Here is a 15,666-nt window from a genome sequence, read left to right on the forward strand (position 1 = left end):
ATATTTTTCCCCTATATAACAAAAATAAACTCTAATAAAAAAAATAGGGATTGATAAAAAACATGATTTAATTATGTTTTTACAAAATCTGGATTAAAAAAAAGAAAAACATAAAATCATGTTAAAGAACTCATGACTAAAAATATGTTATATAAAATTTAAAACTAATTAAATAAATAAAATTGTTTTAAATTGGATATTAAAAAAATTATAAATCATAAAAAATGAAAATGTATTTTTTTTTTCTTTTTCATAGAATAGTCTGTTCATACAAATTATATAACAACAATATATAATAAGGAAAATTTTAAATAATTTATTTTTTTTTAAATATTTTTGTATTAAAAAAAAAAATAGTAGGTAAAACATCAGTAGTAAATTGGAGAAAAAATGGAGGGGTAATAAATAAAAAAAAATAGTTCAACATGTATTATTATTAGGTCTCCTTTTTTCGTATTCCTTTTTTTCCTTTCTATTTTCTTTTATATTTCTTATTTTTTTAAATTAATGAAAAGCAGAAAATTTAAAAAAAATTAGAAAAACTTATTTAATTAATTTTTCCATATTTTTAAAAAATATTATTTAATATTACAGTATTTTTTATATTTATAATTACATAGAAAATGTAGTACTACTTTCCTTAAAAGAGTATTTTTTTGAACCCCAAAAAATTTCCAATAGAAAATTTTAAAAAATTATAGAAGCATAATACTTTCATTATTATTTAATTATTTCATTTTTTCTTTTGTTCTTTCTATATATATATAATTTAAATTTGCATAGATTTATATTTCCAATTTCATGGTACTCAACCTGTTTTTGGAATTAGGGCCCCAAAAGAACATACACAATGCTAAAATATAATTGTATATAATATTTAGTGAGGAATACCATATTATTTTTTATTACATTTAAATAAAAACATTTTAGCTTATAAAAAAAAATAAGAGACCTTTTAATATGCCTATCATTTCCTTATAACAAATATGAATTAAAGCATTAAAATATATTATATCTATACCCCATTATTTTTTTTTATTAAAAAAATAATTAAATGCAAAACTTTTAAATATGATAGCAACTTTTTAGAAATTTTTTTCGTATATTACATTTTTACACTTTAGCCGTTTAAACAACTATTCAATAAAAAGGCAAATAAAAATAAATGTGTCTTTATTCTAGGAAAAGGAAAAAAAGTCCTTCAATAGTTTTTTAATAATATTTATTATTACATTTTCATATATATATATATATATTCAAAATATTTTTACATGCTTATACACATAAAATGCACTAAAATAAAATATATGTAAAAATATATCAAAGCAATTTCAACGAGAATAGATGTTTATAATTTATATAATTTCTTAATATGTCTGTAAAAAAAGTAAATATAAAATATTTTGAATAAATTATAATTTATTAAATGATATAATTTCGGCTGATTGAACAAGCCCTTCAATTGTATCTTCAACATCTTCATCTTCATTCATCTGTTCTTGTAATTCTTTCTTTTTTTTACAATCCTCTTCGCTTAATCCAACATTTTCAATCATTTCAATAAGCTCGTCTGTGTTAACTAGATCATCAACAATAATACAGGAAACCTTTGAAAAAAAAAGGAATAAAAAATGGTAGTGAAAAAGAATAGTAATGTAAGAAAATATGCATATAAAATAGAATGAATAAAAAAGATATGTTTACTTGTAATTTAAAAAGCCCGAAAGCAAAGGGAGTTTTTTTATGGGCTTTTCCCCAAGTTAATCCTTCCATCTCAATCTCTTTTACAAGCTTTAATACTTCATCTAAATTCGTATCTTCCCCATAAGGTTTTATATCAATAATTAGAGATGATCTGTTACAATTTTAAAAGTAAAATTTACACATATAAATATTGCATATGCATGTAAACTATAGTTTATTCGTTTTCTACTGCCTCATTTTTAATATGCAGGGTGCGTAGTATGTAGGATGGGAGTTTCACGATTTAAATTATTAATGATTATCAATTTTTTATTCACTATTTATTCATTTTCATTCTTACTTTCCAACTTCTTTTTTTTTATTTCCCTTTTTGGCACCTTGGCTAGTTCCAGAATTATCTGTATTTCCATCATTGTGCAAAATATAATAACTTAAAGGTACATATAATTCGTCATATGTGTTTGCCATTTTTTTTAATGAGAAATATAGATATACTATTTTATATTAGTTAAATATATTAACAATTATTAATTTAAGATTATTTTAATTATAAAAGAATTATTGGTATATTTTGTGTAACATTAAAGTTATTTAAATAATATTTTATGAAAAATATAGTTAATAATTTTTATAAACAGGTATATAAATATAATATATCATAAATAATAACAATAATAATTATTATTATTGCTTCTATATTTACCTTATAAAAATGCTAATAAAAAAACTAACAAACATGTTAATATAAGTATATTCACAATTTATTCATTTAATAAAAAAAAATATATTATATAAAAAAGATGATGCATACACTAAACAAAGAAAAAAACGGGTAAACTTAAAACCATGAGTTAATTTTTTTTCCCTCACTCTATGCATATATAAAAAATATATGTATGTTTTTCGTTTTTTATTTTTTTTTATTTTTTAACTTTAATAATCATTATGTATATCATGATAATATGCAGATTTTACGGTTCTTTATTTTTATGTTTTGTTCTTTTTAAATAGATAAATAATATATATACATATATATTATACATATGTGCATACTTTCTACATAAGTATGCATTGAAGTTTGTTTCTACATTATTATCAGGTTAATCCTTGCTTGGGTATCCTTTCATTTTCTTTTTTTTTTTATTACGACACTTTCAAAAAGGCGTTATAATAATTTTTCCCCAAAACAAGTATTAGTTGCACATATACATATACTACAAAAAAATGGCAACAATTTTTTTCATGATTTATTCAATTTAGGTATCATTTTGTTCTTCATTTAATATAGTTTCATTTTGTTTTCTTAAAATTTCCTTTAAATCTGTTATTAATGCATTTTCTCTATTTGCCCTTTCTTCATAATTAAACATAGCTAAGGCTCTTTGCTCTTCGGCACTATAAACTTGGTTTTCTTTTCTCATACGTATTGCATTCATTCGTTTATGTCTTGATCCACTCATAACATACCCAAGACTTTCAAAATTTTCTATTGCTTCAGCTGATAATCCAACTTCACCACGTCTTGGTATTCTTTTTCCTTTTTGAATAAACTGTGCTATTGCTTGCCCTTCTCCTGGCATCATAGCACCACCATAATCCATTTGTTTATTTGCCAATTTTACATTTATATCGAGAGGCTTTGGTCCTACACTATCTGTATCATCATCCGTTGCTCCATTTTCATTTTCGTAATCTTCAGGATCTTCTTTTTCAGACTGTTCACTTTGTTTACTTTCTTGATTTTTCTTATATTCGTCTTCTTTATTTTTTTTTTTGCTTTTTTTTTTCGTATCCTTATGTTTTTCAATAGAATTAGAGGCACCTCGCTTATCCAACTTTTCATTTAGTGAGTCATATCCTTCACATAGAAAAGACAAGGATGTGGCTGAAGTACTATTTGATTTTCCTATATTGTCGTCTGAATCGTCATACTTTTTTTTACGTTTGCTTTTTCTATCTTTATCCTTTTTATGACTTCCATGTTTTTTGCTTTTCTCTTTTTCTCTATCTTTCTTTTTTTTTTTTTTTTTTTTATCGTGCTTTTTTTTCTTTTTGTACTCTTCATCAGAAGAATTGCTATATCCTTCTACACTACTTTTACTTTTATATTTTTTGTCCATATATTCAGAATCACTGTATGTCAATTCAGTGTTTTTTTTTTTTTTTTTTTTTTTTTTCTTTTTTATCTTTCTTTTTATAAGAATATTCACTGTGTGAACTTAACTCGGAGTGTTCCGTTTCAGAGTTATATTTTTTTTTTTTTTTTTTTTTTTTTCTCTTTTTTATCATCTGTTGATTTTTTCTTATGTTTTTCATTTTGATCGCTATCTTTACTCACGGAATTTTCCAAAATATTTTCCCATGTTGTTGGAGATAGAGACTGAGATCGTCTATATATTTTATGTTGATCAAAAGGCAAATCAAATCTATATTTATTTTTTTTTTGTAGCCAATTAGTATAATCATTCCAACTCTCTTTATCTGCATAATGACCCAGAGGGAGACGATGATATTTTTTTTCAATTTTTTCGCCGTTTTTTTTATTATATAAATATTTATAGCTACTTTTTTCTCCCCTTTTATAATTTGAATGCCTATCGTCATATAAATCACGTTTTTTATTTTTGTGAAAGTCATTGTCGCTACTATAATAGCGTGATTCGGAACGTTTGTATCTATTATAACTTCGTCTATTGTCATAGCCTTTGCTATGATCATAATTTTTCCTTCCATCTTTTCTGTTTCTACTAACTCGTCGCATTCTCCATTTGCTCTCCCCACTACTATTGCTGTATGTGCTTCTTCGTCGTTTGCCTCTTCCCCCTTTCCTGTTGCTATGACTACGGGAGCTGCTGCGAGTACGACTTCTTTTTCGATGGGGTTTGTCTTTTTTCCTAAAAGAATGACTACTTGGTGAGTTGTCTCTTCTTTTTTTATTTAACATTCTATCATTACTTATAGATGTCGAGCCATATGAAGATCTCATTGCCGTTTTTCGATATTTTTCATGCCCTCTTTTATTATCATCATATTTATATTTATTTTTATCATGATAACTATCACTATTTTCATTGGTACTACTGCGTCTTTTTTTTTTGTGTTTTTTTTGTTTTGTATAATCACTACTATTACTATCTCTATTATGATTATATTCGTCTTTTTTTTGTTGTTTTTCATAATTATATAATTCGTTTTCCCTTTTTAATTTTTCTAATTTTTTTTTTAATGTTTCTCGCATTTTTTCCTTATCTTTTATTAATGTTTCTTTTTTTTCTGCACTACTATTTTGTTCACTTTTATTTATATTATTATTGTATGATTCATCATTTTGTTTTAATGAATTTCTATTTTCGTTGTTGGCGAGTTTTTTTTTTAATTTTAAAAGGTCTAACTTTTTTTTAAGTTCCATATATTTTTTTTCCCTCTCTTTTTTTTCATCCGTCATTTCCTCTTTTGATATGGGTGAATTTTCTCCCTTATTATTTGAGTCACCTTTTTCATTATCATGATTGTTACCACTATTATCCCCACTAATATTGCTTATACTATTGCTATTTACCTTTAGCATTTTTAATCTTTCTTTAAGTTCTGTATGCTTTTTTTCAAAATGGCTTTTTTCGCTTTTATCATCATTTTCACTGTTACTAGCACTTTCCTGGTCTTCATCATTTTCATTGCTATCGGCATTTTCCTGATCTTCACTATTTTCATCGTTGTCGGCACTTTCCTGATCTTCACTATTTTTATCGTTGTCGGCACTTTCCTGATCTTCACTATTTTTATCGTTGTCGGCACTTTCCTGATCTTCACTATTTTCATCGTTGTCGGCACTTTCCTGATCCTCATCATTTTCATTATCTTTTACTGATTTATCGTTATCCTCATTTTCCGAATTTGATATTTCATCTTCTGAATTTACTGTCATTTCTCTTCATTACATAATTAAAAATATTTGTTTTATAAATACAGGAAATCACATACATAAATATGTGCGGGTATATAATATGTTACAAATGTTATAGCAAAATACATCAACAAATTAATTGTCCTTTTTTTTTCTTGTTTTTTTGACTTCTTTTCATTTATGTTTTTTCTATATTTTTATTATTTGATTATATTTTATTTTTTTTTCAACATATTATGATTTACTTCAAATGTGGTATATATATTATTATTACTATTACCTTTGTATATATAGATTGTTTGCTTGCTTGTTTTTTTATCTTTATAAAAATTCTGCTTTTTTCGCAATTTCATAGTATCAAAATAACTTCAATCCATTGCGCATATTAGTATTATTATATATATGTAAAAGTATGCAGAATTAAACAAATTAAAAAAAAAATTTACTCAAAATCTTAAAAAAAATAATTAATCCTATGTGCCAGCAGCAAAGCATATTTTTATATTTCATATGCGGGTCAACCATTTTTTTCTCTCATGAATTTTTTATTTTCTATTTTTTTTACTAATAATGTTTATAACTATTTTCATTACCTTAAGTCTATTTTTATAAATATTTTTTTATCCTTATATTATATATATACATAATAGTATATCCCCATTTCACTCTTTCACATTAGAACTGTATCAATGCATTAGTCAAATGAAAATATGGTTACATAAATTATTATTTTCACATTATTGTAAATATCTTTGCATTACATATAATAGTGCTATTATTATTTGTTCTGTTTATTTTAGATTTTGTTCAATCTAAATATATAAATAGATACAATAATTTTCCTATTTAAAACATTTATTTTGCGACTGAATTAAAAATATGAAGAAATGATAAAACAGACATATTTATATATACAAGCATTTGCACAATTAACCATATTACTAAAATTTGAGATGCCTTTTTTTCTTCTATGTTTAAATGAGACGGCTCATAATTTTTTTTTTTGCTTTCTTCATCTAATTAATTTACTTTTTTCTTAATGTATACATGATAATAATGGAATGATAAAGGAAAAGATAAATAATACAGAATAATAACCATAAAAAAGTATTATAATTGAATAAAACAAAATTAGCTTATTATAGATATAGTTAGTGTATATAATTATATTAACACAATTATTTTGCATTATATATGCACATGTACACACATATATGTATAACAATTGATCAATGTTACAACATCGTAAGACAATTAGTTAAAATTTAGATAATGAACATATGAATGGAAATATTTTTAAATTAAAACAAATACAAATTTTATTACATTAACAATCATTGATGATAAAAAAAAAATAAAATAGGCATACACTTTTTGTTTGTGGAAAAAATTTCCTATCATCATTTTATGATAATAAGAAAATAGTTATATGCATTGACAAAATGTAAAAGAATTACTATTCAGATATTAAGGGAGCATTATCAATGTATTTATTTTCTTCTATTGGAACATCACATGGTATTGGCAATATAATGTCGTCATAAACTATATAAGGCTTTTCAATAAAGCAATCTACATAAATAACTTCATCAGTATATTTTATACGTGGAATAATTTTTTTCCGTATTGGTACAATTTTATAATTATCCTTAAATTTTAGTATAGGAACATCAACTGGTATAACTACAGGTTTTGGAACTAAATATGTATAATCAACATTTATATGTTCTTTTAAACAATTAACAACTTCAATATTTTTTTCTAATTTTGGTATAAAAAGTGTTTCTATTTTTGGTACGCCATTATTGGATTCTTTATATAAATTAAATTGAACATTATCAGTTTTTATATCTTGTTCAACACTATTGCTTATGTTATATTGGGCATTATATTTCATCAATCCCATATCACTTTTTAATTTACTTTCACTATTTTTTTTATATAATTTTTTAATATTTTCATACAACTTTACAAGATATTCATCTCCTTTTTTAACATAAGTATTAACCTCTTCAACCAATTCCACTGGCTTATAGAATGCATTTATTTTTGTATCCTCACAATGAATGACTCTTTTTGTGATCGGCTTTATTACACTTACGTGCATTTCATTTTCTTGATTGATAAAATCATTCTTTGTGTTTATTCCCATGGAATCTTCGTCGTTCTGCGTACGAATAAAATGAAAATAAGGACATGATGAGCTAAATAATGTATGAATATATAATATGGTAAATAAATAAGCATACAACATATACAGTGTACATATAAAATATATTATGCGTTTTTTGTCTTTTGCTTTTATCGTTTGATTATTTTCCTTTTTAATAATTTACATTTGTGCATTCATTAATATCTTGTAATAGCATCTCCATCGTCAACAATACAAATCGTTTTTTAATCGCCAGAAATGTTTATGTATGCCTATGCATATATAGCAAAAAAATGTTATAATTTATATATTTTCTTTTTTCCTGGGAATGCCAATAATTTTTAATATGTAAAAGTATATTTTCAAATTATTTGTAGCACAAACACACAAATGACATGACAAATTATTTTTTTAGTTTACACATAACATACTGTGTGTATTAATATGTTACAAATGTATGTATATATATGTTGCCTTTTATTTATAATTTTTTTTTAATAATAACATCCATATTATAATTAAGACATAAACTTTCGTAACAACATAAAAAAATTTAATAACGTTACTTGGTATAGACAATTCTATTCAAATGCTTGAATTCGTGGAATAAATTTTTTTATCAGCTCAATATTATGTATGTTTTTTGAAAATGTTTAACACATATATATTGACTTAAATAGCGAAAGTTTTTTTTTTTTTTTTTCGTTTTTTTTTTCTATTTTGTTCAGAAAAATAGCCATAAAGCGTTGCATTTTTGGCTATTTTGGCTAATTTAATTAACATATTATTAATTTTAATTTTATACATGTTTATTCAAATAAAAAACATTGAATTTAGCTATAAACATGTGTATCACTTCGTATATGAAGTTTAACTAAAAATAAAAACGTATATAAATTTACAAGTGTACAAAAAAAATGCAATGATAAATGTGCGGGCATTGCTTTTACATTATTATTGATCATAATTGCACATCATTATACTTTTTTATACATTAATAAAATAGTTCGTTTATTGAACAAACTTTAATTAATTACATAATTTTTTATGTAAAAATGTATTATATGGATGTGTGTATATGATTTCATGTGCAATCTAAAAATTGTTATAACTTCATGGTTTGCTTTTAATCATCACTACTGTCTTCCTTTTCTGCGGCTTCTTCTTCTCTCTTTCGAAGGAGTTCAGTATCATGATGATATTGGCTCATATGTAAATAACATGGGTGTGCAGGCAAATAATCTTCAAGAATCCAATGTGGACCTCTTTCTTTTCTTCTTCTATCAAGGTATCGTGTAACAGGATTTGTGTTTTCAGCTCGCTCTCTCTCTTTGTTAGCTTCTACCCATTCTACTGTAAATCTCTTTGGCTTTATTCCGAGATATGATACATGATGAAATGTAAAGGATAAACCAAAAGCAAATAAAAAGTATGGAATAAAAGCTAATGGCAATGGAAATTGTAATAGCCATGCCATAAGTGGCTTATGGTCCTTTGCAAATTCACCATGCAAATAAGTATGGAAAACGCCTGCTGGTCTTAATGACCACCTTTCCCAATCATATTTATGGTTATAATACCTTTGATTCAATCGATATTTCTTTGGTTCGCCATTTGGTAAAAATTCTCTTGGAGGGGGTTCTGGAATATTTATTCCTAAAGGTTGTGATGCAACATATCTTTTAAATACATTATGGGCATTGTTGTTCATACGAATACAAATTTGTTTTTTCCCATTTAAATACAATTGCATTTTTTCACTTTTTTAATTACAATTGTATTATTAAGATAATATTGCTAAATCACAAAATTTTATTATATAACTATACGAAATATGTATGCATGGTACAAATACTTGCATATATATGTATTATAAACATATACTGTGAAAGTATTACACTTTTAAGTAATATTAAAGATATATAATTTTCGTGAAATTTATTGTGACAAAATAAACATTTCGCAAAAAATGCATATGAAATTTTATCACGTTTACATTTTCAAAACTAATATATTTAAAAGAAAAAATAATAGCAATAAATATTTTTTTGCATTAAAGAGGTCATACTAATAATTTTTTAACTATTTAATGCATTTGAATATAAACATGTATATATTTAGTATAATATTGCTATTGTATAAATAATTTCATCACTAAAAAATATAATACACACGTTAAATTTTATGAAAATATTTTTTGGATATCGTTTTTTTTATAGTTATTCCAAATTTCAGTTATATTTTTCTTGCACATAAAAATGTTCCAAGGTCAATATTTTAGAGAATTCTTTGTAATAATGGTGTATATTACAAAATTTGTTTGCAATAATAAACAAAACTATACAAAATAACATATTATTATTTAAATTAAAAAAATATATATTGTTCATAAAAAATTGATACATTTATATAAGTGAAAAAATAACATTCGTCCAATTTGGACGGTATTAAAAACCTGAAAGAACAAATGTGCACATATTATTTACCCCTTTTTTGTTCATGTTAAAAAGTTTATATATAGTGCCAAAATAATAGGAGTACGAAGTATTTTGTTTGAGTTTGCATATATTAAAGAACAAAAGAAGAATGCACAATATTTAATTCATAGTAAAAATATTATTCTATTATACACATAAGGAAATAGTATATATACCTAATGCTACAGATTGGCAAAACATACACATTCAATCATTACTCCATATGGTACTATATTCTATATATGTCTGTACAGAGAGTCATGAGTACTCATATATTTTTTATGCCCATATATAGTAGTATGTATACCGTTTGGTTGAAAAATGAGAAAAATATTATTGAATATTTTCAATGGTTTATGAGGATATTATTTTTTACGAGTTCATTCTCACCTAATTATTAAATTATTTAAACAAAAGACAAAAAATAAATGACTTTAAATATGTTCTACCGTGAACGGATGAATAATTCATATAAAGACATATAAAATATTACCCTTTATTATATTTCTGAATTATGTAAAGGATATTTAAATATGCGAATATATTTTTATTTTAATATATATGTGATTAATATACAACAAAGATATAATGAACAAAAATATTTCAAATTCTTTATTTCATTTACATAAAAAATAATAAACAACGTAAAGTTGCATAAGGACAAAAAGTCTTATTATTAATTTCGTATATAATATTTCTTAAAAAATAAAGTATTTTACAAAAACCCAAAAGATACAATATTATTATCACTATATATTATTCTATAGAATATAAAATTTTAACATATTTGTATTCTACGTATTTTTGGTTTTTATATAGATATATTAAAACCAGAACATAAATTCATAGTTTCTTTAAAAATGAAAAACTGTACAAATGCTAAACAAAATGTTTAACGGTTAAACTAAAAAAATATGTTATTTAGGTTCATGCACACCCGTATATATTATATAAATAAAGTTAGTATATGCTTTAGGGTTATGGAAATGGGCTTACATATGCAAACTTATAGTATATAGGAATAATACTAAGCTGCCTTAAGCACATAATGTTACTTTTATTTATTTGTTATGTAGAAAAAATAAAATATGCGTTTGTAATAAATAATTATAAAATTTTTGAATATATAGAAAATTTCCATTTAATCCTTCATAATAATATATATATTTTTTTCAAATAAAAAAAATATTTCACCCAATTTTTTAAAATGAGTGTTGTGGAAATAAAACATACATATTTTAAAAAAATAAAAAGCGAATATATTTTATTAGTGCCACGAACAATATAGCAAATACTAAAAAATGCTGGCTTGCAATTTATAATATTCAAGCTATACCTGCATAAAGATATGCATAGATATGTCGTTGCAATATAACAGTATAAATAAATACATGCAATTTTTGCCTACAAATGTATGTATGTATGTATATATATATATATATATATATATATATATATATATATATATTAATTTATTATTATATGTAGCATTCCTTGCTAGCCTCACGTATATAGGGTGCCGCGTAACCTATGGAATGGCATATTGCTTTCTCCACCCCTTTTAGCATACCTTTAAAAAATATATAGTGACCAAGCAGTAATATATTTATAGCATGCATACCATCTATTAATAGCTTTAATTAGCACCTCCGACGTAAATATATAAGCAGTAAACAAAATATAAATATAAATACCTATATATATATAGGCAGGCAATATGTGAGTTTTATACCTAATTCGTTATCTCTCAATTTTTGCCGGTCATTTTAAAAAACACCAATGGTACTATTAATACTCGAAGTTAGCGACATAAATTAAAGAAAAAAAATATATAGCAATAAAGCACAAAATAAATGTATGTGTTCAATCGAACCATATTTCATTTTCCACTTCATATATCTTAATTTAAAAAAAAATAATGTACTAAATTAAAAATTGCTATTTCCAAAGCATATTAAATAAAATTATATATTTTTGAAAAAAAACAAAAATATAGTAATATAGCAAAAGTAAATATGTACATATTTAATTTGGATCATGCTGTTTTTTCCAACTTACATAATTTTTTAAGTAATTAATTACTAAAATAAAATTTGCATTTTTCAAAACATATTAAACAAAAATAAAATTAAAATTCTTAGAAAAAAAACAACAAATTCACAATAAAACATAAAGTAACATATATATATTTAATTTGGATCATGCTGTTTTTTTTTCATCTCATATCTTAATTTTTTAAATAATTAATATACTAAATTAAAATTTCCTATTTTTAAAACACATTAAATAAAAATAATCGAAAAAACAAAAAAACATAATTATTTTAATATCTACAAAGGCACACGATTATTTCGACATCCCTAACGTATATATTACAAATTCACATAGATATTATATATACACTTAATAAAATATTTTCACATTTTTTTTGCCAACATATATAATCGTCTAAATATACAAGCTGTATTTCCATTTCTTATACATTCCCATAGAACTGATTAGTAATTTTTTTCCGTGCTTCATTTTTGTAACTAAACAAAAAACGAACAAAAAAGGGAAATATGTCAGTACTCGGAATAGATATAGGGAATGAAAACTCAGTGGTTGCAACTATAAACAAAGGGGCTATAAATATTGTAAGAAATGATATATCAGAAAGGTTAACACCCACCTTAATTGGGTTTACAGAAAAAGAGAGATTGATAGGTGATAATGCATTAGCAAAGGTCAAATCAAATTTCCGAAATACATGTAGGAATATAAAAAATGTATTAGGAAAAGTAGGAGCAGGTTTAGAACTAGATGACTTAGAATTAAATGAAGCATATGGTGATTTAGTTGAATGTGAACATGGCTATTTAGGATATAATGTAGAGTACAAAAATGAGAAAGAAAATATAAGTGCAGTTAGAATAATAGCCACTTTATTACTATATTTAATTCGAATGGGAGAGAAATATATAGGCAAAGAATGTAATGAGTTAGTTTTATCTTACCCCCCTCACTATACTAATAATCAAATTCAATGTTTAGCAGCAGCTGCAAAAATAATAAATGTTAATATATTGAGACTTATCAGTGACAATACTGCTGTTGCTTTAGATTATGGTATGTATAGAATGAAAGAATTTAATGAAAAAAATGGTTCGATAGTAGCATTTGTTAATATTGGTTATGCAAATACATATGTATGTATTGCTAAATTTTACTCAAACAAATGTGAAATATTATGTGATATAGCAGATCCCACTTTAGGAGGACGAAACATTGATAATGAATTAATAAAATATATAAATAATTTATTTATAAATACAAATAAAATTAATGCATTATATAGTAATGGTCCTATTGAATTAAGTGAAATGGGAAACGGAAAATTAGATAAAACTTTTATATCTAAAAATAATGAAACTGCAAAAATTAATAATAAAGTACGAGTCAAATTACAAGATGTAGCAATTAAAACAAAAAAAGTTTTATCGGCAAACAATGAAACATCTATACATGTAGAATGCTTACATGAAGATTTAGATTGCCAAGGTACTATAAATAGAGAAACATATGAAGAAATATGTTCAAATTTTTTCTTAACAAAATTGAAAAATATTTTAGATAAAGCAATAGCTATTAGTAAAATCGATGATGTTAAAAATGCTCAATCTGTAGAAATTTTAGGAGGTACAACAAGAATACCATTTATTCAAAAATTTCTACAATCATATTTTAATAAACCTTTATCAAAAACTTTAGTAGCAGATGAGTCTGTTGCTAGAGGATGTGTATTATCTGCTGCTATGCAAAGTAAGTATTACAAAGTAAAGGAATACGAATGTATTGAAAAAGTTCACCACCCAATTAGCGTGAAATGGGAAAATATGAATGACAAATCTGGAGCAAGTATTAAAGTTGAAAAATTATATACTACTGATTCGATAAGAAGAAAAGTAAGCAAAATTGTTATACCAGATAAAGGTAACATAAAAATAACAGCCTTTTATGAAGATAATACTGATCTTCCAGAAAATTGTGTAAAAGAATTGGGTTCTTGTGTTGTTAAAATTAATGAAAAAAATGATAAGATTGTCGAATCTCATGTTATGGCAACATTTTCAAATAATGATGTATTTACATTTTTGGGAGCTCAAACAGTTTCAAAAACTGTTATAAAAGGAAAAGACGAGAAAGAAAAGGCAAACGAAGAAAAATCAGCTGATGATTCAAAAGACAAAAATAATGAATCTCCATCAAAAAGTGAAGATAAATCACAATCTCCAAGTAGCAGCCCTAGCAAAACAGAATTGAAAAAAGGTGAAGAAGGAAAGATACAAACATGCTATACTACTATACCTCTCGAAATAATATCTCCCCCTGGAACATACACTAATAAGGATATATACAACTTCAGTGAAGCTGAAATAAATATGCAACATAGTGATACCTTAGAAGCAGAAAGACTAAAACATATCAATGAATTAGAAACTATTATTTATGAAACTCGAGATCGTATGAATGGTATGTATAAAGATTTTGTAGTCGATGATGAAAGAGATTCTATTTTATTAGCTTTAGATGATGTTGAAAATTGGATATATGATAATATTGATGAAAATAAAAATGCATTTGTAACTAAAAAAGAAGAAATAAGAGCACGAATAAAAGATATAATTTATAGGTATGATGTTTATGCATCTAAACAAAAAAATTTAGGAAATATTATATCACATTTAAAAAATATTATTACACAATGTGAAAAACATGCATCAGATGAAAGTCAAAAAATAATAACAAAAGCTAATAATTTGTTATCAACACTTGACTCTTTACAAGAACAAGAAAAAAACAAAAAATTATATGAACCACCTGTTTATACATTAAAAGATATTGAAAAGGAATTTGGTGATGTTACACAAATGGCACAAAAATATTTCTCAAAAATTGAAGCTGAAGAATTAGCAAAACAAAAGGAAAAATTGGAACAAGAAAAAAAAAATGAAAAAAATGAAGAAAAGCAAGCTACTGAAGAAAATGAAGCAACTGAAAACAATGAGAGCGAAGAAAAACCTGAGGCTGGTGATAAATAATTCTAAGAAAATTAAATAATTACCATCTTTTATATTATATAGATATAAAACATATGTGTGTATTATATACTATACTTATTTTCTTATATATTTTGGACATTATTTGTGCCTTATGTATTTTTCATTGCCCTATTGATTCAGGGTTTTATTCGTTTTTTCATAAAATTCGAATCTTTATATGAGAGAAAATATGCAATATACATATATATATATACTACTCATATATATATATGCATTTTATGCTCGTATTATCTTTTTTTGCATGTGCTTATAGTTGTATATATAATATATTATATCTAATCTTTGCATAATTATTATGCACAAATTATATTTTATTTTATAAAAACA

General features: G+C 24.1%; 6 protein-coding genes across 6 annotated transcripts; 1 reads left to right on the plus strand and 5 right to left on the minus strand.

The window, feature by feature from the left end:
- Positions 1-1,412: 1,412 nt before the first annotated feature.
- Positions 1,413-2,172, minus strand: PVVCY_1201970 (elongation factor 1 (EF-1), putative; the record flags this gene model as incomplete). The annotated part of the gene is made up of 3 exons (XM_008625208.1): positions 1,413-1,607; positions 1,705-1,855; positions 2,045-2,172. 3 exons carry the CDS (start codon positions 2,170-2,172, stop codon positions 1,413-1,415), a joined length of 474 nt encoding a protein of 157 aa, XP_008623430.1.
- Positions 2,173-2,960: 788 nt separating this feature from the next.
- On the minus strand, positions 2,961-3,824 carry PVVCY_1201980 (heat shock protein 90, putative; the record flags this gene model as incomplete). The annotated part of the gene is made up of 1 exon (XM_037634647.1): positions 2,961-3,824. The coding sequence occupies one exon, from the start codon at positions 3,822-3,824 to the stop codon at positions 2,961-2,963; it is 864 nt and encodes a 287-aa protein (XP_037490715.1).
- Positions 3,825-3,949: 125 nt separating this feature from the next.
- PVVCY_1201990 (heat shock protein 90, putative) lies at positions 3,950-5,272 on the minus strand (the record flags this gene model as incomplete). The annotated part of the gene is made up of 1 exon (XM_037634648.1): positions 3,950-5,272. The coding sequence occupies one exon, from the start codon at positions 5,270-5,272 to the stop codon at positions 3,950-3,952; it is 1,323 nt and encodes a 440-aa protein (XP_037490716.1).
- Positions 5,273-7,064: 1,792 nt separating this feature from the next.
- PVVCY_1202000 (inner membrane complex protein 1d, putative) lies at positions 7,065-7,983 on the minus strand (the record flags this gene model as incomplete). Its single annotated transcript, XM_008625210.1, has 2 exons — positions 7,065-7,775; positions 7,945-7,983. The coding sequence occupies 2 exons, from the start codon at positions 7,981-7,983 to the stop codon at positions 7,065-7,067; spliced, it is 750 nt and encodes a 249-aa protein (XP_008623432.1).
- A 903-nt stretch (positions 7,984-8,886) lies between these two features.
- Positions 8,887-9,513, minus strand: PVVCY_1202010 (Cg8 protein, putative; the record flags this gene model as incomplete). The annotated part of the gene is made up of 1 exon (XM_008625211.1): positions 8,887-9,513. One exon carries the CDS (start codon positions 9,511-9,513, stop codon positions 8,887-8,889), a length of 627 nt encoding a protein of 208 aa, XP_008623433.1.
- A 3,285-nt stretch (positions 9,514-12,798) lies between these two features.
- On the plus strand, positions 12,799-15,318 carry PVVCY_1202020 (heat shock protein 110, putative; the record flags this gene model as incomplete). Its single annotated transcript, XM_008625212.1, has 1 exon — positions 12,799-15,318. One exon carries the CDS (start codon positions 12,799-12,801, stop codon positions 15,316-15,318), a length of 2,520 nt encoding a protein of 839 aa, XP_008623434.1.
- Positions 15,319-15,666: the final 348 nt, after the last annotated feature.

This window comes from Plasmodium vinckei, assembly GCF_900681995.1.
Source record: "Plasmodium vinckei vinckei genome assembly, chromosome: PVVCY_12".
Taxonomy (NCBI): Eukaryota; Apicomplexa; class Aconoidasida; order Haemosporida; family Plasmodiidae; genus Plasmodium; species Plasmodium vinckei.